Here is a 22,686-nt window from a genome sequence, read left to right as displayed (position 1 = left end):
ACCTAATTTGACAAATGGAAAATTACCAGTAATTTTGAAGGCTCCTTTCTTCTCTTCCTCAAGTCTATACCCTTCTCTTCCTTCTCCTTATATAATAAATTATTTCATTTTCCTTGTTTTTGAACTTTAACAAGAGGAATCAAACTGTCCTTCTGCTTCTCTGTGCCTTTAACTTTTTCTTAATATTCTTGAGATTTAGCCGTGTTGTATCTTTTGTTGTAGTTTGTTCATTTTAACTGATAAGCCTTAGTTTTAAACATATTGCTTAACAAAGAGTTTGACTCTTCTAAGAGTCGCCAAGGTAATGTTGTTTGGATGCTGAAATATCTCTGTTTTCCGTGGCTGCTGGATTAAATCAGACAAAATATTTTACAACTGGCTCAGTTTCCATTCCTCAAAACCAGTCCCAGCTGTCTCTTTAAAAATTTGTGCTTTAATTTTTACTTTTTCATTGAGGTCATCTTGGGCAGGTGATTTTTCAAGACATTTGGCATCCAAAGCCTTTGTATCCTTCAATAAGGAAAATGTTTTAAAAACAGAAACCACTTGAGTATCACTGTTAGCTTTATTCATCTGTGCTTTAAGTTCAGTCGTCAACTTTTGCTATGTTTCAACACTTGGCCTGAGGTGGTGGATGAGGGAGAAGGGGAACTGGAAGGGCCTCTTTGAAAACAGGGCAGGAATTTAAAGAAAGCGTGACAAATCCAAGCCTTCTAGGTACCGTTGGCAGCTCCTTTCCAGGAAGTTTTCTCACTGCCGAAATGTTCTTCAGTCGTGTGCAACTTTCTCCTCTCTCCCCAGGTCCCCAAGGCCAGGTGGTTCCCGCCGTCCTTCCCTGTGCAGTTCTCACTGGGTTTTCTTTTGCTGTCTGTTTTCCAGTCCCCATCTCCGGGCAGTTCCTCACCCCTGGGTGCAGAGTCTTTGAGCACACCCCTTCATCCTGGTGACCCCGCGGAAGCCTCCACAAATAAAGAGGTAGGATACCGTTTTGTTTCAAAAGCCATCAGTCCATTATGTTTTATTCTAATTCTGGTTTAAGCTTTACCCAGCCTCCCATAGAGTTGCTGACCCAGATTACTGTAGGGAGAACAATCCTAATCTCTCCAGCATGGAATTCAGTGATTAAAGCTCTGCCATCTTGTTCAATAGCCACTAGCCGCTTGTGTCTATTTTAATTCATAAATAAGATGAAAAAGTCGCTTCCTCAGGCATACTAGCCACATTTCAGGTGCTCAGTAGCCACACGTGACTAGTGGCTATTGTACTGGAAGCAGAGTTTACAGAACATTTCCTTGATTGCAGAAAATTCTCTTGAACATGGAACATCAAAAACTATTGAGCAGTGAGGTTATGAGCCTCGATGCCATGACATTACAGTTGCTATGTGGTTTGGGAAGTGGACTGGTTTCTTAAATACTCATTTATTTCAGGCCCAAGTAAAATAGCTTTTTGACAACAGGGTGACTGCTTGTCCTATTTATCTGGGGTGGTTCTTGTTCTCATACTTGTCGTCCAAGCAGTACACCTGGTGAGCACCCCTTCTCACTCTAAAGCTGTGCTATCCAAGAGGACTCCCTGTGTTGCTGGGATTGTTCTGCTTCTGGACTGTCCTGTATGGTAGACACTAGCTATGTGTGTGCCTCCCTAGCTCTTGAGATGTGGTCAGTGGCACTGAGAAACTGAATTTTTCATTTTATTGCATTTTAATTAAATAACTACGTTTGGCTAGGGGCTGCTGGGAAGTGCAACTGTAAAGTGTCTCTTTGAACAGCAAGTCATATGGTCACCCTACTGATGGAGGCCATGCTCAGCTCTGGCAGAGAATATTTAAGAGAGAAGATGCTGCTGGCTCCTACTAAGGTTTCTGAGGCTAGAAAAGGGCAGGTGCTTTTCCCTGAGGGGGAAACATTGCCTTCTTCAGCATCCATTGTCCTTTTACACCTGACTGACTGCTCCTCCCACCTGTGTATGAACTAGCATCAGGTCAGTACTGACCTGCACCATCATCTTATGTGTGGGCTCAGCTCTCTGTAAATATAGATAATGCCTTATCAGCACTGGGGATATGCATGAAAGAGATAAACCACATAATGAATGATTGTCTAATTTTCCTTTCTTTTGCTGATAACTTTATGTTAAATTCAGTGGAGAAAGTGATCTCCATTTTAACCTGAGTGGCAGATCACTTCTAAAAAGGAGTCTTAGTTAAAATTTACCCTTGAAGTATCATTGAATACACATCCGTTTGCCATTAAATATTCATGCAGGGGAGAAGTATTTTTTATTAATCTATTCATATTAAAGCAAACAAACACAGGGAGATAGTCTCAGAAATGACACCAACATTAGAATTTAGATTTGAAATATGCTTTGTCCTTCTCTGGTCTTGATCAGGCCTCAGGAACAGGAGTAATGGGGTTACGGTTTCTTCTGGCCCTGCACCCTTTATATTTTATTCATAGCTCATGAATAGGTGAGGAAAAATGGCAAGAAGAAAAGCCACAGTGATGATAACAGTAATGAGCGTTACCATTTCTTGAGCATTTATAGCATTCAGGCACCAGGCCAAGCAAATCACATAGTATCTCATTTAAGCATTAAATGACTTCTATGAGGTAGGAATTATTGTCCTCATTTATTAATTGAGGAAGCTGAGAAGTTCAGTAACTTACCTTACGTCCCAGATGTCACAAGTGGTAGGGCCAGGTTTAAAATCCAGAGTTCTGGAGAGCCCAGGCTCTTAACATCACAATCTGTTGTCCCTGGGGTAAAGAGTACTTGCAGGACATACCCTGTATGAACAGGTAGCTTGTGGTTATTATTTCAATGTTCAGGCCTCCAGGCTCTACACACGGTTTGTGTGACCTCTTGAACATCCCAAAGATTTGGCCTTTATCTTCTTGAATGTGTCTCTGTTAATTCTTGAATGTTAAGGATCAACTAATGTTCATCTCTGTCCACATGTGAGAAAACAAAGGACCCATCAGACATCTGAATATTCAGCATTTGATTATTCATCAGATATAATAAGCAAGGCAAATTTGTTAGTTTCCCAGTTCCTACAGGACTTGGCACAAGATTCTGCATATCTTTAGAAATAATGATGAAAATCCTCTTTGTGTGCAATAATTAGAGATTCTTTCATTTCACAAAACTCTTTAAAAAAAAAAAAAAGTTTACTACCCCAGAGACTAAAGAAAGCCAGTCATGAGCCCATGAATAGAGAATACACGAATGAACCAAATGCCCTGCATTGTGACTCTAAAGAAAATGGCAGCTTTTAGAGCTGTAGACTAAAACGATTCTTTCGTAGCTTCTGCTCAAATCTGGGCACTGTCCTTGAGATTAGCATTCAGAAAAGTATCCAGATAGTCCAAGAAAATATAAATTGGCTTCTTAGTTGTACCTGGAAGCTAAGCCATTTTGATTAGATGAAGTAAAGCCCTTATTGCCCCTAAATGCTGAGGGCAAGGAGAGGGAAATGGTTGGGGAATAATAATCTAAAAGTCTTAGGCCCTTGTGAAGAAACTAGCTTTCATCTGCATACCATGAAATTATAGATTTTTTTTCTTTAAAGCAACAGAGTTTAAGCCAGCAGGCACTCAATTGGGCCCGTCTTCTCACTTGAATAAATAGAAAGTAAAATTAATGTAAAGCATTTTTGAAATTGGAGTTCCCTTTTTCTCCTATCCACATGATCTTGACGTTCAGTAGGTGTACATTTTTCCATAAATGCTTTAGCAGCCAGTAACTTTTCATTCCTGGTGAACTTGTGTCCTTAGTGGCCCTAAAGGTGATTCTTTTCTGAAACCAGAAACCCACCTTTGGTATGAGGAACTTTTTCATCCCAGTGAGCACATCTCAAGCACGTTTACTGAGATTACCTGCATTGTGTATTGTGTGATTAGTGTTGAATTCTTGTGCTTGTCCTGGGTTCAGTTTAAAGTCTTAAAATTGTTTCTTTTACTCCCTCCAGTTTTTCACATAACAGTTAACACTACTGTTTTTTTTAATGTTGTGCAAATTTAATTTATCATCCCTTTACCATTCCCATCTTCCAAATGAAGAGCACTGTATGAACTATATAAAGTGCTACGATGTGAAGTTGTTCCCCATGATATCCCAGCCATCGTCCAGGGCCCTTCCCTCTATCAGTCCACTAAGGATCCCAGAGTATTCCATCAATTCAAGTCACCCTACTGAGCAGTAGTCTTGTTCTGAAATCATCACCTAACACCTGGTAGATTGTTAGCAGTAAAAATCTTTAGGCTTTCTGAAGATAACCCTTGGCCATGTAGACTCTGATTTTGCCCATTTTAGGGACTCTTCTACACTACCTCTCGACTCTCCTATGCTCACATCATCCTGCCCCAGACTGTCAGCTGCAGATTCTGTTACTGGTTGAAGTAGAAATGAATTACCGACTCTTATTCCACTGAGAGTTATCTCTGGGACATTTGCTTGTGAAAGGAACCAAGGGCTAAGTGTTGGTCCTCTGAGAGCTGGCATTTAAACTGTCATCCAGTCAGGTTCTATAAAGTTTCTAACTGATTATATCCACTTCAAGGATGCTGTTGGGAGACTAACCTTTGCTATGGGATTTTACTTAATATAAAAAATTCCATTACATAAATCATTATTGTGACAGATTTTTTAACTGCTTCTTAAATTTCTTTGTTTATTGGGCTCTTATTTTAAGAATAGTATATAATACATGGTAATACATAATAATGACTTATGTAATGAAATTTTTAAACTAAAATACACCAGTAAGAGATGAAAGGAAGAGATTAAAAAACCCTAGCAACCGTTTTTAGCACAGTGAGAGATCAGACCTAAAGTACAAATAAAATTTGCCCTGCAAAGACCTAAAGTGGAATAAAGTTCTCAAAGGGAATTCTTAATTTTAATATATAATCATATTATTGGTGCCTTTACTAATCAACAGTTTCTCACTTACACACCTAGATTCCTACAAATATAAACTGAGCCTTTTTTTGTTACTGCTGATTATGAATTTTGGTCCATGGATTATTTTTTAAGATAACAAACATTTCTCTGATTGTGGAATGTAGGGTTTTTAGATTATCTAAAATATGAATGGCTGGTTCTGGGCTTCAGGTAACTTTTAATAATAAATGCATATATTTATTCACACTTCATTTTCTGTAGCCAAAAATGGTTGACAGCTGGTTAATATCTGCCATTGGTGATGTATTTATTTTTCATTTTGCATGGATGGTTGTGTTAATGCATTTTTAATGATGCTTTGCCCTTTTTGAAACTTTTTGTCTTAATTACAGTCAAGAAAAAGCTTGGCTTCATTCCCAACCTACGTTGAAGGTAAGAGCTGAAAAGGAAATACTACACTGAGTCATTCATGAATCTTTTAGCATTTTGGGTATTGGAAGAACGGGGCTGTAAGATACTAGTGGGAAAGAAAGGCCACAGAGTCACTTATTCAGTCTTCAGTCTTAGAATCTTAGACTAAAACAGCAATAGCCATGAACCTCTCAAAGACCCTCCTCCCTGCCCTTGCTGATTCTGTCTAGGAGACGGTGAGGCTGGAAGATGGCTGGGGGTTTTGCCTAGCCTAGAACTGGCCATATTGGATTCAAAACCCATGTCTCCTTATCATCAGGAACCATTCAATTAGAAACAGTGTTTAACTAAGGGGGAAGTTTTTTTTTAAAAAAAAAATCCCAGTAATTCCTGTCTTTTGCTTGGGTGAGCTAATAATAGTAACACTTAACAAGCTGTCTTACTCTGCCAGGTACTGATAACTAATTGACTCCTCAGACTGATCTTGTGAAGTGGATTTTATATTATCCCCATGTTATGCATGAGAACTAAGGCATGGAGCGAGGGTGAGCGGCCTTCCCAAGATCCTGCAGTGAGAGTCGCAGAGGCAGGCTGGGAACTGGCAGTCTTAACTTCACCATTCTCCATGGAATCGATATTCTACGCAGGACAGCCACACATGGTTGCGCAGGTTATTCACTGCCCACATGTACTCCATCAACAGGTCTGGTGGGGCCAAAACTCAGTGCAGACTAGGCACCGCAACTTGAGGTTGGACCACACAAATGGTACGGCTACTGAGCCTCTACCAGGGAGGATGGGAGATGATTTGAGGGAGCAGGGGAATTGTCATATCCTTGAAGGAGGGTTTTCTGGGGGCCATAGGATACCCAGACATTGTTTCTGACCTTTAGGTTCTATGAATGTTCCACTGCCCAAGAATAAATTACCTGAATTCATAAACCTTCCTCCGAACCCTTGGGCCTGAAGCCCAGGACAAACTCGTTTCTTTCTTGAGTAACCTGGAAATTATATGCACTGTTTTTTGCAAAGATCCAGAACTCCACAAGAGCACTTGGGGGAGTTTTCAGAAATTTAGAAGCTATTCTTCTTCAAGATTTCCAAGCTCAGCATCAATATGAATGTGAAGATATAATGTGTGTGCTTGTTCACCCACAGCGCAACACAAAGGCATCGCTGTAAAGGAAAGTCTGCAATTCTTTGACTTAGGGGAAATATAACTTTAATTTTTTTAACTTTAAAATAGTTACACTAGCACTAAGTGTAAAATGAAATTAGGATTATTTTTTGTGAGAGTAATACCGTGACATTTGATTCTAGCCAATTTCCCCAGAAAATAATTGACATAAAATCGTATCTCAAATATGTATTTGTTTAGGTCCAATATTTCTCTCTCTCAGCTTCTTGACATTTATATAGTCGCTTAAATATCACCTGGATTACTCTTAAACACATCTACATATTCATACTTACTGTGGTTGAAAAGGGACCCTTTTCAGTAAAGACAGCTAAACCCACCAATGAATATATGATAATGGAAGTCCCATAGAAAAGATGTTTCTTTTTTTTTTTCTTTTAACATTCATTATTTTCACAAAATAAATGGAAGTTTTTTAAAAGTTCCTATTCCGGATGAGGTCTTTTTTTCTCTTGGTTGTCAAAAATGATTATATTTATGTAACATTATAAATCCATCACTGGGGTTTATGATGATATTTTACTTTTTACAAGACATAGTATAGATCCAAACTTGTCCATGTATTACTTTACTTTGACAGTGCTTCCCTGCTATATAACTAAAGATATACATTGTAAATAGCGTGAATTCTGCTCATATCTGTAAAACCTTCAGGGTAGGAAGCATGTGTCTTTCAAGAAGCACATAAATGCCTGGTATGTGGGAGAGGCCGGTTTGGCTGTATCCATCAGTGTTTGTCCAGAAACCTTTCTCAGAAAGATTGAGAATCAGAAAACTTAACAGGTTTCCTGATTTAATTTCTACACAGATGCTTTGTGAAGACCTTTCCTAAAACATTGTTAGTTTCTTTTTTTCCACCAGCACCATGGTTTTAGGAACACGAATAGATTACGCTGTCCGTACCCTGATAAGTAGCTTATCATGGGAACCAGCTGTTTAAACTCAAGATGAGCTTGATGTGTAAGGATAAAAATAAAAATCATTCCAGATTAGCTCTTCAAGAAGAAAAAACAAATTGTTTCCATTTTGAGTTGTCTAATTTAAGACCCAGAGTTTTTAACAGTGGGTTAAAAAGTATATTTTAGTCTTTCCAAATACGGCATTCAAGCCAAAGAAAATACATGTTTTCACTGCAGAATTAAAATGCCTTTCTTATCACATCTGTTGTAAAGTTATGTATTAGTCCCAAACACGTTTTAATTTCCAGTGGGGTTTATAGGTGAGCATGGTTAGAATCAAACTTCCCAGGTGACTCAGTGGTAAAGACCCTGCCTGCCAATGCAGGAGACATGGGTTCTATCCCTGGATCAGAAAGATCCCCTGGAGAAGGATATGGCAATCCACTCCAGTATTCTTGCCTGGGAAATCCCATAGTCAGAGGAGCCTGATGGACTACAGTCCATGGGGTCTCAAAAGAGTCAGATACAACTGAGCAACTAAACAACAATGGTTAGAATCAGATGCCTCCATTTAAAATATTTTAAATTAAAGGTTTGATTTAAAAGGCTGGTGAATGAGAACAGAAAATTCCAAATTTCCTTGGAATTGGTGTGTATGTGGATGCAGGCTGGGCACGTTATAGTGGGTATATCAACAAGGTTATCAGCACGAGACCACAACCTTGGTGTCATGTTACCTCTCTTGCAGACTTCAGATTGGAGGCTCTTTAGGGAATCCAGATATTCTGCAGCAAGTACTCATTTTTCTGATTTATAATACTTATTTCCCCCATTATGGATATAATGGAGGGGGTAGGTGATATGAATCAGTGGCAAGCAAAGGAACTGCTGTAGGATGAAGCTGTCTAACAAGATGGCCTTCTGCTCATCTAACCATTTGTTCAGCAAACATTTATTTGATACCCACTGTGTGACAGACGCTGACTAGACACAGGAGAGCCAGTGATGGTATAGTGCTCTGTGTCCAAAAAAACAACATCATTTATCAATAAATTTTATATTTCATGTTTAAAGATTCACATTGTTTCTCATAGTAAATGGCCTGGGTGAAGTAGATTCCACCAAGGAAGAATTTTCCTTTCTGTTTGAAAATGAGGGCATAGTGAAGGGAGATCAGAGAGATGTCTTAGACTCTCAGGTAGATGCACCTGCTCAGGGGTGTCGGGAGCTGACCACCTGTGTTGGAGGCGTGTAGCAGAGGGGAGGGGGCGTGATGGGGGCACACGTGGCCTCACTCACCACCACGGTCTCTCTGTTACAGTTCCTGGACCTTGTGACCCTGAGGACTTGATTGATGGAATCATTTTTGCTGCTAATTACCTTGGCTCCACACAGCTGCTCTCAGACAAAACTCCTTCCAAAAACGTGCGAATGATGCAGGCCCAGGAAGCAGTAAGCAGGATCAAGGTGAGGGGGTGCTCTGTGCTCCGAGGTGGGGTGGGGTGGGCCAATGTGGGCAGCTGAGCCGTCCATAGTGATCACCCTGCACCACATGTCCCAAGTTTAGCAGAGAGGACTGAGGTGACATGACAGGCAGGGATTATACCTGTACCTGCCAAAGGTCTCAACAGAAAAAAGATTTCCAAAGTGTGTTGGAGTCTTGATGCATAAATGCCATATAATTTGGTTGTTCTTAATGGCCAGCCTTGAGGAAGAAGTACATACAATGATAAGCTTTGGAAAGGTGGAGAGATGAGGAAGGACAGCATTTTAAACATTATCTTTCAGTATGTGAGCACTGTGTCACTGCATTTCTGCTGACAGAGATCAGTGCCTTAAACATTCATGCTACAGTGTGGTTCAAATTCAGTGTCATTGCTTTCAAATCTGTCGATCCTGTTCAAGCTAGATCGAACTGGCTTCATTTCAGTTCAGTCGTTCAGTCGTGTCTGACTCTTTGCAACCCCATGGAATGCGGCAAACCAGGCCTCCCTGTCCATCACCAACTCCCACAGCTTGCTGAAACTCATATCCATCGAGTCAGTGATGCCATCCAACCATGTCATCCTCTGTCGTCCCCTTCTCCTCCTGCCTTCAGTTTTTCCAAGCATCAGGGTCTTTTCCAGTGAGTCAGTTCTTCACATCCAGTGACCAAAGTATTGGAGCTTCAGTTTCAGTCCTTTTAATGAATATTTAGGACTGATTTCCTTTAGGATTGACTGGTTTAATCTCCTTGAAGTCCAAGGGACTCTCAAGTGCCTTCTCCAACACCACAGTTCAAAAGCATCAGTTCTTCAGCACTCAGCTTTCTTTCTGGTCCAACTCTCACATCCATACATGACTACTGGAAAAACCATAGCTTTGACTAGATGGACCTTTGTTGGCAAAGTAATGTCTCTTCTTTTTAATATGCTGTCTAGGTTGGTCATAGCTTTTCTTCTAAGGAGCAAGCATCTTTTAATTTCATGGCTGCAGTCACCATCTGCAGTGAATTTGGAGCCCAAGAAAATAAAGTCTATCACCCTTTCCACTGTTTCCCCATCTCTGTGCTGTGAAGTGATGGGACTGGATGCCGTGATCTTCGTTTTTTGAATGCTGAGTTTTAAGCCAACTTTTTTCAGTCTCCTTTTTCACTTTCATCAAGAGGCTCTTTAGTTCTTTGTTTTCTGCCATAAGGGTGATATCTGCATATATGAAGTTATTGATATTTCTCCCAGCAGTCTTGATTCCAACTTTTGTTTCATCCAGCCCAGCATTTTGCATGATGTACTCTGCGTGTAAGTTAAATAAGCAGGGTGATGATATACAGCCTTGACGTACTCCTTTCCCAATTTTGAACCAGTCCATTGTTCCATGTCTGGTTCTAACTGTTCCTTCTTGACCTGCACACAGATTTCTCAGGAGGCAGGTCAGGTGGTCTGCTATTCCCATCTCTTTCAGAATTTTCCACAGTTTGTTGTGATCTACACAGTCAGAGGCTTTGGTATAATCAATAAAGCAGAAGTAGATGCTTTTCTGGAATTCTCTTGCTTTTTCTATGATCCAACGGATGTTGGCAATTTGATCTCTGGTTCCTCTCCCTTTTCTAAATCCAGCTTAAACATCTGCAAGTTCTCAGTACACGTACTGTTAAAACCTGGCTTGGAGAATTTTGAGCATTACTTTGCAAGCGTGTGAGATGAAGTAATTGTGCAGTAGTTCGAACTTTCTTCTGCATTGCCTTTCTTTGGGATTGGAATGAAAACTGACCTTTTCCAGTTCTGTGGCCACTGCTAAGTTTTCCAAATTTGTTGGCCTTTTGAGTGCAGCACTTTCACAACATCATCTTTTAGGACTTGAAATAGCTAGAATTTCATCACCTCTAGTAGCTTTCTTCATAATGATGCTTCCTAGGGCCCACTTGACCTTGCACTCCAGGATGTCTGGCACTAGGGGAGTGATCACACCATCGTGATTATCTGGGTCATGAAGAACTTTTTTGTATAGTTCTCCTGTGTATTTTTGTCTCCTCTTCTTAATATTTTCTGCTTCTGTTAGGTCCATACCATTTCTGTCCTTTTTTGTGCTCATCTTTCATGAAATGTTCCCTTGGTATCTCTAATTTTCTTGAAGAGATCTCTGGTCTTTCCCATTCTGTTGTTTTCCTCTGTTTGTTTGCATTGATCGCTGAGGAAGGCTTTCTTATCTCTCCTTGCTATTCTTTGAAAATCTGAATTCAGATGGATATCTTTCCTTTTCTCCTTTGCCTTTCGCTTCTCTTCTTCACTCAGCCATTTGTAAGACCTCCTCAGACAACCATTTTGCCTTTTGCATTTCTTTTCCTTGAGGATGATTTTGATCACCGTCTCCTGTACAATGTTACGAACCTCTGTCCATAATTTTTCAGGCACTTTATCAGATCTAATCCCTTGAATCTATTTGTCACTTCCACTATATAATTGTAAGGGATTTGTTTTAGGTCATACATGAATGGTCTAGAGGTTTTCCCTACTTTCTTCAATTTAAGTCTGAATTTGGCATTAAGGAGTTCATGATCTGAGCCACAGTCAGCTGAACTGCCTTGCTTCACCTAAAAGAAAGCATTTGATCGGATCTGCTCTGGCTAATCTGAACCAAGTCAGTGCAAGGCTAACTTGGTTCAAACCAGTCATAACCTGTTTGCATCCGTTTTGTCAAGATTTAAAAGGAGCGAGCTTGTTTGATCCCTGAAAGCACTTTTGTCTAGTTTAAGTCATTCACAGCTAGTTTGAACCAGCCAAGCTAGCTTGAACTGGTTTGAACTGGTCTGACCCCATGGAAATGCGGCCTCTAGAATACCCACCACGATGCTAGTGCCCCTAGAACCGTGGACAAGCCAGTGGTGACAGGGACCCTGATGGTGCCTTCATGTCATTCAGGTGCTGCCAGCACCTAGAACCACTGAGGCTGCTTCAGCTAGAGCCACAGGCATTTCATCACCACCGAAATCAGAGCTGGGGGCTTCAAGCGAGTTGAATAGCTTAGGACTTGCCAGGTTTGGTTCTGTCCAGTTTCCATTGGTCAGAATCAACTCCCTTCTCAAGGGGCTGTTACCTTTTCGTGTCTTCTCTCTCACACATCCCCAGCCTTCATCCTGGGCTTTGTATGACAGTGTGGAATGAGAAGCAAGAGTCCTTAACTCTCTTCATCAAGGGAAAAATATTTGTTGAGCGTTTATGTGTGCAAGGCTGTGCAGGGTCCTGGGAGGGAGGAAAAATAGTGATTTATAAGGTGAGATCCTTACCCTCAAGTTCAGCAGCACAAATGAGAAGTGAATTAAGCCAGCAAATGTACAAGGGGGTGCCAGAGGAGGAGAGAGGGGTGTCAGGATCAAAAGGCCACAGGAGCACGGGGAGCCCTTGTAAGGTGAGACACTGCCTGGAAGCCTGAGGGAGGAGAGATAGAGCAGCAACCACGGAGGTCGTGAGGTCACACGGAGCAGGGGTGGTGCTTCATGTCCTTCTACCCCCGCTCCCACACCCCTCCTTCAGGGCTGATGCTCGTCTCACGAACTTGCCCAGGCTCTGCTATGCCCTGAATAGTAGACAAGGTCAGCGCTGGCCCTTCCCTTCATTACCCATCACTGCACAGGAAGCCCATGCTGCAACTTTTGCTAGCATTATTGACAATTTATTAGCTTCCCTAGTGGCTTAGATGGTGAAGAATCTGCCTGCAATTGCAAGAGACCCAGGTTCAATCCCTGGGTCAGGAAGATTGCCTGGAGAAGTGAATGGCAACCCACTCCAGTAGTCTTGCCTGGAGAATTCCATGGACAGAGGAGCCTTGTGAGCTACAGTCCATGGGTTTGTGAAGAGTCAGATACAACTGAGCGACCAACATTACTGCTACTGACATTTTAGGATTTAGGATGTATGACCCAGAGAGTAATTTACAACTATATCAAGTCCCACCCCTACCTCCAGAGGTGCATCTTACCCTGTGACTCCCAACTAGACCACTTCCTGACAGTGTATCAGACCGACCCTCCTACCCTCTGGGTCCTTCAGACGCAATAATGCTGCTGGTAGAATTTCAGGTTTCTGTTGAGCTGTCTATCAGAGCTTGCTTGATCTCCTCTTACCCTCTCCCTGAACATAAAGAGGTGACATTAATACCTGGAGATGTCCCCACAGTGTTTTCCATGTTAATTTAGGATCTCCCAGGTGCAGAGTTCAAGAATGCACAAAACTCCCTGAGAACAAGCTGCTTTTCAGGCACTATCCTGCCTTATCTCATACAGGAGAACTTGAAAAGCACAATCTTTAGGGACCAAGTTCTGACTCCTCCCTTCCCCATGGTTACCAGATGTGTTATGATTATAATTTTGTTACATCAGCATTTGTTAAGTAAACCCCCAGGTGAGCAGAAGACTACAAGAGAAATTGAGATGGAGAAGTTTAAGACTCAGAAGTCCTGGAGGAAGCACCTGCACACTTAGAGAGGCCACGTGGGGAGGTCAGGCAGGACCTGGGCACATGCCTTTACTGGGTCCATGGGTGGAATGCCTCGAGGTTCCCAGATGAAGGCCAGATTGGTCAGTGCAAACCAAAATGGGGTTTTGGGTTTTGGTGAGCTCAGTGGAGGTATTAGCGGAGGGGCGCCTTGGGGAAGGCCCTGGGCAGCCGAGGGAGACAACAGCTGATCAGTGGCAGCAGGGTCCCTTTGGGAGCTGACATGCGCATGTGACTCTGCAGGCTGCTTTCCACAGCATTTGCATGCATGGGGGGGCTAATGTCAGTTTAAGGCTCAGGCAGGCTGCTTGGCCAAACAGAATCAGTGCTGAGGCAGTAATACCATGGAATAACTTAGCTGAATTCTTGACCCAGCGCTTAGTTTCCTGGGTTAATAGTGGTACTGTTAGCTCTCCCTGGGTCAGTGGGAGTACAGAGACCCTGGATGGTTCTCTGATAGACAGGGACCACCACTAAAGCGGATGTTTGGAAAAGAGGCAGTCCTTTTGATTGTTGCAGTGTCTGGGACATTTTTATTGGCATGAATGGCTAGAACCAGAGATCCTTGCCACCCTATTACATCCAAGACAGAGCCACGTGACAAAGATTTATCTCCTCCAGATTGCCAGAGTACCCGTCCCTGTCAAGGCATGCTACCAGGGTCCATTCAGGTGAATCCTCCAGAACAAAGCAATAGTCCACCCCTGAAAGAGTACTGAGGGGCCCCGAGACCAAGTATTGCATGTTGCTTTGAGATGAGTTTTTCCTAGTTTCTGTTTATTGACTTCCTGATGGGTCGTCCTTGACTCCCACAGCTAGAGTCTGTCTTTCTGCTGCCCTGAGACACATGTGTGTGTTCAGTGACCTTAAGGGGACAGCAGGCACAGACACATCACCCGAATGTAGGGCAGGTCTTAGGAAAGACCCCAGACTCCAGCATCCCCATGCCAGACCCCTCCAAGCGCCAAGTGCTCTGCACATTATACTTTCTGATTTCCCCAGTGGTTTCTGAGAGTGTTCTTTTCCATTTTTAAAATCCAGCTCCCTGATGAGAAACCAGAAAGTTTACTTCTGAGTCTTCAAAAAGGATTGGTATCCGGAAGTTCCACAAAACGTTTGAACAAAAAATTAGAAGGCTTTGTCAATCAGAACAGGCAAGACAGGCTCTCTGATTATAAATCCATTTTAGACCTGCCTAGAGCAGAGTAAAGCAGCTGGAAAATGTATATTTATTTTTACAGCAGATTGCTCTAGTGTGAGGAATTCATTATAGAGTGGTGAGATTAAACAGTCGCATGTCATGTATAAGTATTGTTTCACAATGTGCTTCTTGCATCTGAAGGGAATGTTGTCTATCATTAAATATTTTCTGCCTCGTGTTCCTTTTACATCCATTTAAATGCCTGTCAGATTGTTTGCCTTTACACCCAGCCTGCCACTTTTTCAAATTATAAGTGGAGAAGGCTGCATTCAGAACCCGTGGTTTATTTCCTCGCCCCCAAGAAAGTTGCTGTGGGGATGGTGCAGAGACTTCGCGACGTGCATAGGGAACCAGGGGGCTGAGAGCAGGTCTCCAGATGAACTCGGGTGGTCCAGGGAAGCCTGCACCGGGGTGCCCACATGCACTCCCTTCTCTGAGGAAGGTGCTGCACGCTTCTTCCTAAAGAGGCTGGTCTTTCAGGAATGAGTTACTCTGGGCCACCTCTAGAGAAAGGCAGAGCGAGCAGAATGAGGCTACCGATTTTCTAGCCACGTCCATCCAGGAAGGAAGGGGGAAGGGATGCTCTGTGGATTTATTTGGAAATCCACTGAGTGATATCCTCACCACAAACTGATGAGTAATTCCTGGCTTGGGGCTCTCACCTACACACAGAGGAGCTTCCTCCTTTCTTTTTCTGATTCCTTCTGCCTGCCTCCCTCCCTCAGGGGCCCCAGCTAGGCCCTCTCCTTCCTCTGCCTGCATTGTGTATTTGACCCGATGTATACCAGAGAGGCCTTCCTCTCAGGAGCCCCGCTGTGGCTGTGTGTTTGAGGTGCTTTTGCTCTGAGCCAGCTCTGCCCCTGATGGTTGGGTTTCCATTTCAAAGCAGGCTTTAATTCCTGGTCTGTCTGTCAATTATGTGGTGTCTGTCACTCACGTGGGCTGACATTTAATTATGATACTGGCTTTACACTTGGAGTCTGAAGAATTGCAATTTTCTTAAGTTACAAATAATGTACAGGTTTATTTGCCAAAATGGGGGTAGGATTTGGAGTTGTGGTTTTTCTAGATAAGAACCTGGCTCAAAAGGCAGACTGTCCCTATGCAGGATCCCTATGACAAGGCCTCTTAGCAGATAAAAATCAACCACGTCCTTGACCCTGAGAAACCTGCAGTCTTGTGAAGGAGCCAGGGAGAGTGTTTAGGAAACCAAAATACAAGGCAGGCTGAGGAATCTGTAATTAAGACATTTCCACCTACCAAAATGTAAGATACAAGGTACATCTGAATGCAGCCGCAGAGTTAGAGGATATCTGCCATTTTTTTGCAGTTTGTTTTTTTTTTTTTTTTCATCTTTGCACCCTCCCTAATCTATTCTTTCTGCCTTGGTTCATCTTTTTTTGAGAAGTCAGAATAACCTTCCAGAAAGCTTCCCATATGATTTAGAAATGCATTAGAGCAATGGTCCTCAAAGCGGGACCAGCAACAGCATCATCAGCTGGGAATTTGTTAGAAGTGCAGACTCTCAGGCCCCAGCCCAGTCAGAAACTCAGGGAGGTAGAGCCCAGGAACCTGTTTTCATAGGCCCTCCAGGAGATGGTAATGTGTGCTGCAGGTCGGGAACCACCCCCGAGGGAAGTGTGGACGATCCGTCCCGCATGAAGGAGCCGCTGTTCTCCAGCTGTGCTCTCACATTCTGGTCAAATGCAGCGCTTCTCGCTGATGGGGTTCCACTGGCAGATAAGCACAAGAAACGCCGCCAAATAGATATTTTTGGTATCTGTGACATGTATTTTTCTAGTAAAGGCTCTGAGAAGTCCTGCACTAAGGGGATTTAATTCAGTTTGTTTAACCAGAAGCTTCCACAATTACTTGAAAGCAGAATACATTATCCCTATGGTGATACCTGATCATCTTGTCGCTGGGACTCTTTTAAATATGTTTTAGGAAAAACCTCTAGAGGGAGCTTTGCCCTGCACTCGGTCAGCATCTAAAGCACACAGAGACATCCCCTCCCGAGCCTCCCACAGGTGGGAATCCTGCCTTGATCCTGCCTGGAGAACCAGTTGAGAAGCCTGTACAGCGGGCCCACTCACCCCTTCCTCTCACTGCATCTCCATGCTTCGTGTCACCCTCATTCCCACTTCATTCTCTGCTCCTCCACCAAAGACGGGGCGAGGTGCTGAAACCGCCTGAGCTGTCGAAACTGCTTCATGTCCACGCAATGTGGTGTGTTTGTCTCCGTGGCCTTTTGGTATTTTTTTGGTCCACACATTTTTGTAAGGCGTGTTCATTATCAAATATTCTTATATCTGTCTTTACTAGCCTGCCCCAAAAGATCAGATTTTTTTTTCCATTCTTTTATGGAGAAATTTTATTTAGGTGTTTCAAAATTATGATTTAGTTGTAAAGTGAGAATTTCTGTCGGTGTAACCTTGTCTGAGCCAGCTGATTTCCCGTCTGACCTGAAGAAGTCTATGGTTGATAAAGAAGATATTGACATGGATAGCATCCCCTTTAGGTACATTATCTCATTTACCCCTCCAAATGGAGAGAGTGGGGAATCCTGTGAGGTAGGTATCATTAACCCCATTTTACAGACGGACTGAGATGGACTGAAAAGTTTTTAGATGAGAAACGTGTCCAGCTGTAACCATAGCAATTTGGAATATAGAGTTAGGTTTCCACTTTGATTATCTCTTCTGCTACTTAATAGCTGTGTGACCTTGGGCAAATTAATTACCTTCTCTGTGCCTCAGTTTTCTCTTCTGAAAGATGAGGATAATGTAGTGCCTGCCTCACAGAGTTATTGTAAGCTTTTATACTGATATATGTGAAGTGCTTAGAAGGATATGGTCATGTGCTAAGTGCTCAGTTAGTGTTAGCCAGGGAAAGAAAAGCTAGAATAGTCAGAGGATCCTGGGCATAACTAGCCTTAGAGGGTTTTAGCAACAGCAGGTACTCAGTACACATTGTGGATGGAATGATTGGATGGACAGTGCTGCACGTGTCCTTTGGTGATCACCAGCCTGCTGGCGGTGAGCCCCAAGTCTCATGAAAGCCAGGGCTTTAAGTGGATGCTGTCAGCCCCTGCTTCAAGATACATGTGGGCCTTAAGGCTCTAAGACCTTTCTCTGCTTCTCCAGCTTCTCATTCTGGCCCTGACCCCCATTGTGATTTCCAAACTTATGCCTAAATTTTTAATTCTAATTTGTTTCAGGGCCCTTGGACATCATAAGTGATTTAAAAGTGGTGTTACTCTAAGTGTACAAAATATTTTTGACTTTATAAAAAATTCTCAAAATGCCTTTCGTGGAAACTCAGTTTGCCTTTTGGATCCTCTTCCTCATCACCCATCCCAGTAAAAACAGAAAGTGGGCGTTTCATTGGTGGCAGACTTGCTTTCCTTTGAGGGGGGCCCCTCAGATTAGATTTCTCATCCTGCAGGTGAAGAATTTTGACAATGGCCACTAAGTTTTGGTATCAAAAATAATGGAAATTCACATATTACTGCCATATCATTTCAGGGGAGGTAAGAAGACAAGAGGTTAGGCTCTTACAGCGGTTGTTCATCTTGAGGATTATAACTGGCACAGATGTGTGGCACAGCATCAGCCTGGGGCCGCTCCTCAGATACACAGATATTTCCACTGTCATTGCAGCAGTTAGGATAACGCTTGTAGTTGCTGCCTCCAGACTTTCCCAGAGTATACTGTTTCATCTCGAAGTCTTGACCGCCAGTATGAGCTGTGGGGCTGGGGCTGCCCTGGTCTCCTGGGTGCACCAGATCAGCTGTTCAGTGTTTGGATGGCTGACTCATCTAATTTCTCCACCATGAGGTAGCACAGACAACACAATTAGTTGCTTACGAGGTAGTGACGTGTTGCTGAGAGCAAGAGATTTGGCGCCAGGTGAGTACCAAGGATGTGAGGGAGCTGCTGTTCCCGCACCCCACCCCCATCATCACAGCAATGCCCGTGGTTCGGCCACTGACTCACCATCATTCGGGTAATGTCTGCGTGTATGTAGCAGGCCTTACCAAAGCCAAGAGATTGCATCCCAACACAGGCAAATTATAATTGTCTAACATCATAATCTTGTAAGAACAAACAGAAATAGAGTGCTTATAACACACCAGGCACTGTTTTGAGAGCATTGTGTACACAGTTGACCCTTGAACAACACAGGTCCACTTATACCTGGATATTTTTCAGGGGTAAATAGTACAGTATTTTGTGGTCCAAGATCAGTTGACTCTGTGATTGGTAGACTCTAAGGATGCAGAACCGAGCTGTGTATACAGAGGGCCAACGTAAGTTATACATGGATGACCCCATGGTGGTTGGCACCCCTAACCCCACGTTGTTCGAGGGTCAGCTGTACTCATTTTATCCTCACAATAGCCCTATGAAGTAAATTCTGGTTTTACCTTCATTTTACATTTGAGGAAACTGAAGCACAGAGATGTTAAGTGTCTTGTCCCAAGTCACATGACTAGTAGGTAGCAGGGCCAGAATTCAGTTTTGGACAGTCTGGCCTCAGAGTTTCTACTCTTATAGAACTCTGCTATCTTGAATAAATCTTATATCCATTTCTAGTTAGAAATAGGCTTTATTGAAGACCTGGTGGCTCAAGTAGTAAAGAATCTGCCTGCAGTGCAGTTCGATCCCTGGGTCAGGAAAGTCCCTGGAGAAGGGAATGACTGCCCACTCCAGTATTCCTGCCTGGAGAATTCCATGGACAGAGGACCCTGGCAGGCTACAGTCCGTGGGGTTGCAAAGAATTGGACACAACTGAGCAACTAACACACACACAGTTTGTACTAATATTATACAAATTTAAGGCAAGAAGTATTACTGGAGTTAATAAAGAGGAAGAACAGTTGATTCAGAAGTCAATAACAAAAAGATAACTAGGAAATCTTCAAATGTGTTTAAGAACACAGATAAGGCTCAAAGAAGAAATCATAGTGAAAATTAGAAAGTGTTTTGAATGAAATGATAATTAAATTGCAACCTATCAGAATTTGTGGGATATAGCTAAAGTGGAGTTTAGAGGGAGATTCATAGCTTTCAATATTATCAGGAAAGAAAAAACTTTGAAAATCCATGATTTAAGTTTTCATCTTAAGCTAGAAAAAAATTGGCAAATTAAACCCAAAGAAAGTAGAAACAAATATATAGGCTGAAATCCATGAAATAGAATATAGGCACACAATAAAGGAAATCAACAGAACCAAAAGTTGGTTCTTTGAAAGCATCAACTGCAGTTAAGTGTAAGGCACCTCAGTACATGTCCTTCCTCCTACTGCCCCTGCCAGCTACCAAATTCTGATTTAGGACATCAGTAGTCGAGCAGGATTTTTTAAATAAATTTTAAAAAAATTTACCTCCCACAGAAATGCTTTATACCACTGTCAATATTAGTTTGTCAATTCCCTTTTCAACTTTGAGTCTCTGCAAATTCTTTTCTAACTGTTCTCCTGTCTCTTGTTTGTTCCATGCTAAGCAGATGGCCCAGAAATTAGCCAAAAGCAGGAAGAAGGTGCAGTACAAACAACTTCATCAGCTTGATGTTATGCCTGTTATTTTTATTTTTCATTTATTTATGTTTTGCCTTTTTTCTTATTTCGTGTTTTTGTTTTCTGCATCCAGCAAGTTTTTGTTCAGATTTCTTTTTGAACCGCCCCATAAGCCAACGTTTCTCCAAACTCAGTTGCCCAAAGTGGCTGTTTTCTGTTGCTCATTAGTCATCTCACTCCAGAGGAAGGCCAGGGAGCAGACTGGAAATGCTGAAGGAATCCTGCAGTAGTGTGCAAGTGCCCACCATTCAGGAGCATTCACATGGCAGGGACCTGGGGCTCAATTCTAGTCATGTTTGATTTGTGGATTTGTCAGATTGCTGGATGCAAAAAAGAAAACTCGCTAATAACCACATGTGTGCAGAGTCAAGCCCTAATTGAACCAGATTGGTGCGCTTTTTTTGGTTGTGGAGCTTCCAGGTGCTTAAGAGCTACCCGTGGGACATTGAGGCATTGGGGCTTGCTCTTAATGGGGTGGCTTCCGAAGTGGGTACTGCTTCTGTGTTGATGTGGTGTGTGGGAACATGAAGACCCTCTTACCAGAACTGCCTCCAGCTGCCTTGTTTGCACCTGCTATAAACATTGACACCCGCCCCCCCATCACTTGAGCAGGAGCAAACTCTGACTTCTCCAAGGTCCTGGGGGTATGAGTCAGTCACCCTGATTCCTTCAATCTGTTGGGCTCTGAAACCCTTGCAGAAAGTGCCATTCACGTCATTGATGAGAGTTAGATCTGCTGCAGTGAGTTACTGCTTCCATGGCAGAAGAAGCAAAGGGTGTCCACAGTTCTCCCTGTAACCTGGAGGTGCTCACTCCTGTCCCCGTGTCCATCCTCTGTGCGGTCCCTTTGGCTTTGGCAGTCTAATTCTGGAGTCTGAATCGCTGTTCTGGTGACTGTGTCTCAAAGCCTCTGTGTGTGAGTTAACCTTGCTCCCATGCACCTGGGTCAGAGCAACATATTAAGCTTTCCCTTGGTGCGTTTTCCTTCTCAGGCTCCTGAAGGTGAATCTCAGCCAATGACCGAGGTGGATCTCTTCATTTCTACCCAGAGAATCAAAGTATTGAATGCCGACACACAGGTATTAATTCGCTGGCTCCCACCTTCCTCGGGGGTGAAGCTTAGCATGGCAACCAGGAGATTGTGCCCTTCTCTGTCAGGCAGCTGTGCCTGGATGCTGGCTGGCTTCCACACAAGCTCGGAGGCTGTGTCTGCAGTGCCTGCTGCTGATGTGGGGGGTGGGGGTTAGGGAGGGACTTGGTAAGGAAGGTTGGGGCTGTTTAAGATCAAAGGGAAAAACAAGCCACAGATATCGTTTGTTAATAATTCTCACAAACTTTTGTCAGAAGATTCATGAATTTGAACAGATTAGCCTTTCAAGAAATTTTGTTAAAAGTCACACGTATACACATAAACAAAACACAGTAATTGCATGCAGATTTTTTATTTTTTTAGCTTACCCACCAGGGGTTTCCCAGGTGGCCCTAGTGGTAAAGAACCCACCTGCCAGTGAAGGAAACGCAAGAGATATGGGTCTGATCCCTGGATCAGGAAGACCCCCTGGAGGAGGGCATGGCAACCCACTCTAGTATTCTTGCCTAGAAAATCCCATGGACAGGATCCTGGTGGGCACTATAGTCCAAAGGGTCGCAAAGAGTCAGGCATGACTGAAGCGACTTAGCATGCACCCACAGAGATTCTGCTGGTTGTAAAATGATTTAAATTCCTTTCCACATACCACAGACCACTTACTGCTCTGGTTATCACCAGTCAAGGGAATTGCTCCCAGGCCTGGGTGGGTACATGTAAATTTGCCAACAACAGTGTTTGCAGTGAGCCCCAGAGCACGGCCACCCACTCCCACACCCGCAGTGTGTGTGGACTGCACTCGGCTACACTGTGGGTAGCAGACTCTCTCTTGGGTCATTAGATGATGCTCTGGACTCACCAGCCTCTCCCATCTCCCCTCCAGGAAACGATGATGGACCACCCTCTGAGGACCATTTCCTACATCGCAGATATTGGGAACATTGTTGTGCTGATGGCCCGCAGGCGGATGCCCCGCTCCAACTCCCAGGAGAACGTGGAAGCCTCCCACCCATCCCAGGATGGAAAAAGGCAGTACAAGATGATCTGCCATGTCTTCGAGTCTGAAGATGTAAGGGTGGCGGCCTCTCATCTCCCTCCCCGTGATCTGATCTGAGCTGCCCTTGGGTAAACGGGTTCCCTCTAGTTCTCAGAACCTTAAGCATAGGTGAGACAAATACTCACTGAGCACTTACTGTGTGTCAAGCACTGTTTTAGTGCTGGGGATGTGAGGCTGAGTGAAACAGACAAGGTACTCCTCGTGAAGGTGGTAGAGAGACAGAAAATGAATAGATAAATATACTTAATAAAAAGTTAGGCTAGGTCAAGGGATAGAGGGGCAGGGGCTGTTGCAGGGAGAGCAATGATCAGAGTCCTTTCAGAAGTCACACTGGAGCTGAACCTGATAGAGTGGGAATGCGGAAAGAACAGG

The 22,686-nt window shown here is 43.2% G+C and overlaps 1 protein-coding gene across 3 annotated transcripts in view; it reads left to right on the top strand.

Moving 5' to 3' along the window:
* Window positions 1-22,686, top strand: part of APBA1 (amyloid beta precursor protein binding family A member 1) — a 248,520-nt gene that overhangs the window by 204,610 nt on the left and 21,224 nt on the right. For 2 of the 3 annotated variants that reach the window (XM_055428364.2, XM_088837927.1), the window contains exons 3-8: window positions 880-975; window positions 5,304-5,343; window positions 8,741-8,886; window positions 20,101-20,133; window positions 21,163-21,249; window positions 22,141-22,326. In XM_055428364.2, coding sequence (XP_055284339.2) covers window positions 880-975; window positions 5,304-5,343; window positions 8,741-8,886; window positions 20,101-20,133; window positions 21,163-21,249; window positions 22,141-22,326 — 588 coding nt within the window. The remainder of the gene's footprint in view (window positions 1-879; window positions 976-5,303; window positions 5,344-8,740; window positions 8,887-20,100; window positions 20,134-21,162; window positions 21,250-22,140; window positions 22,327-22,686) is intronic. The other variant, XM_088837928.1, reaches the window with a different exon arrangement.

This window comes from Moschus berezovskii, chromosome 7 (assembly GCF_049115385.1).
Source record: "Moschus berezovskii isolate FMDL1 chromosome 7, NW_MosBer_1.0, whole genome shotgun sequence".
Taxonomy (NCBI): domain Eukaryota; kingdom Metazoa; phylum Chordata; class Mammalia; order Artiodactyla; family Moschidae; genus Moschus; species Moschus berezovskii.
This window is presented reverse-complemented; position numbering and strand designations above follow the sequence as displayed.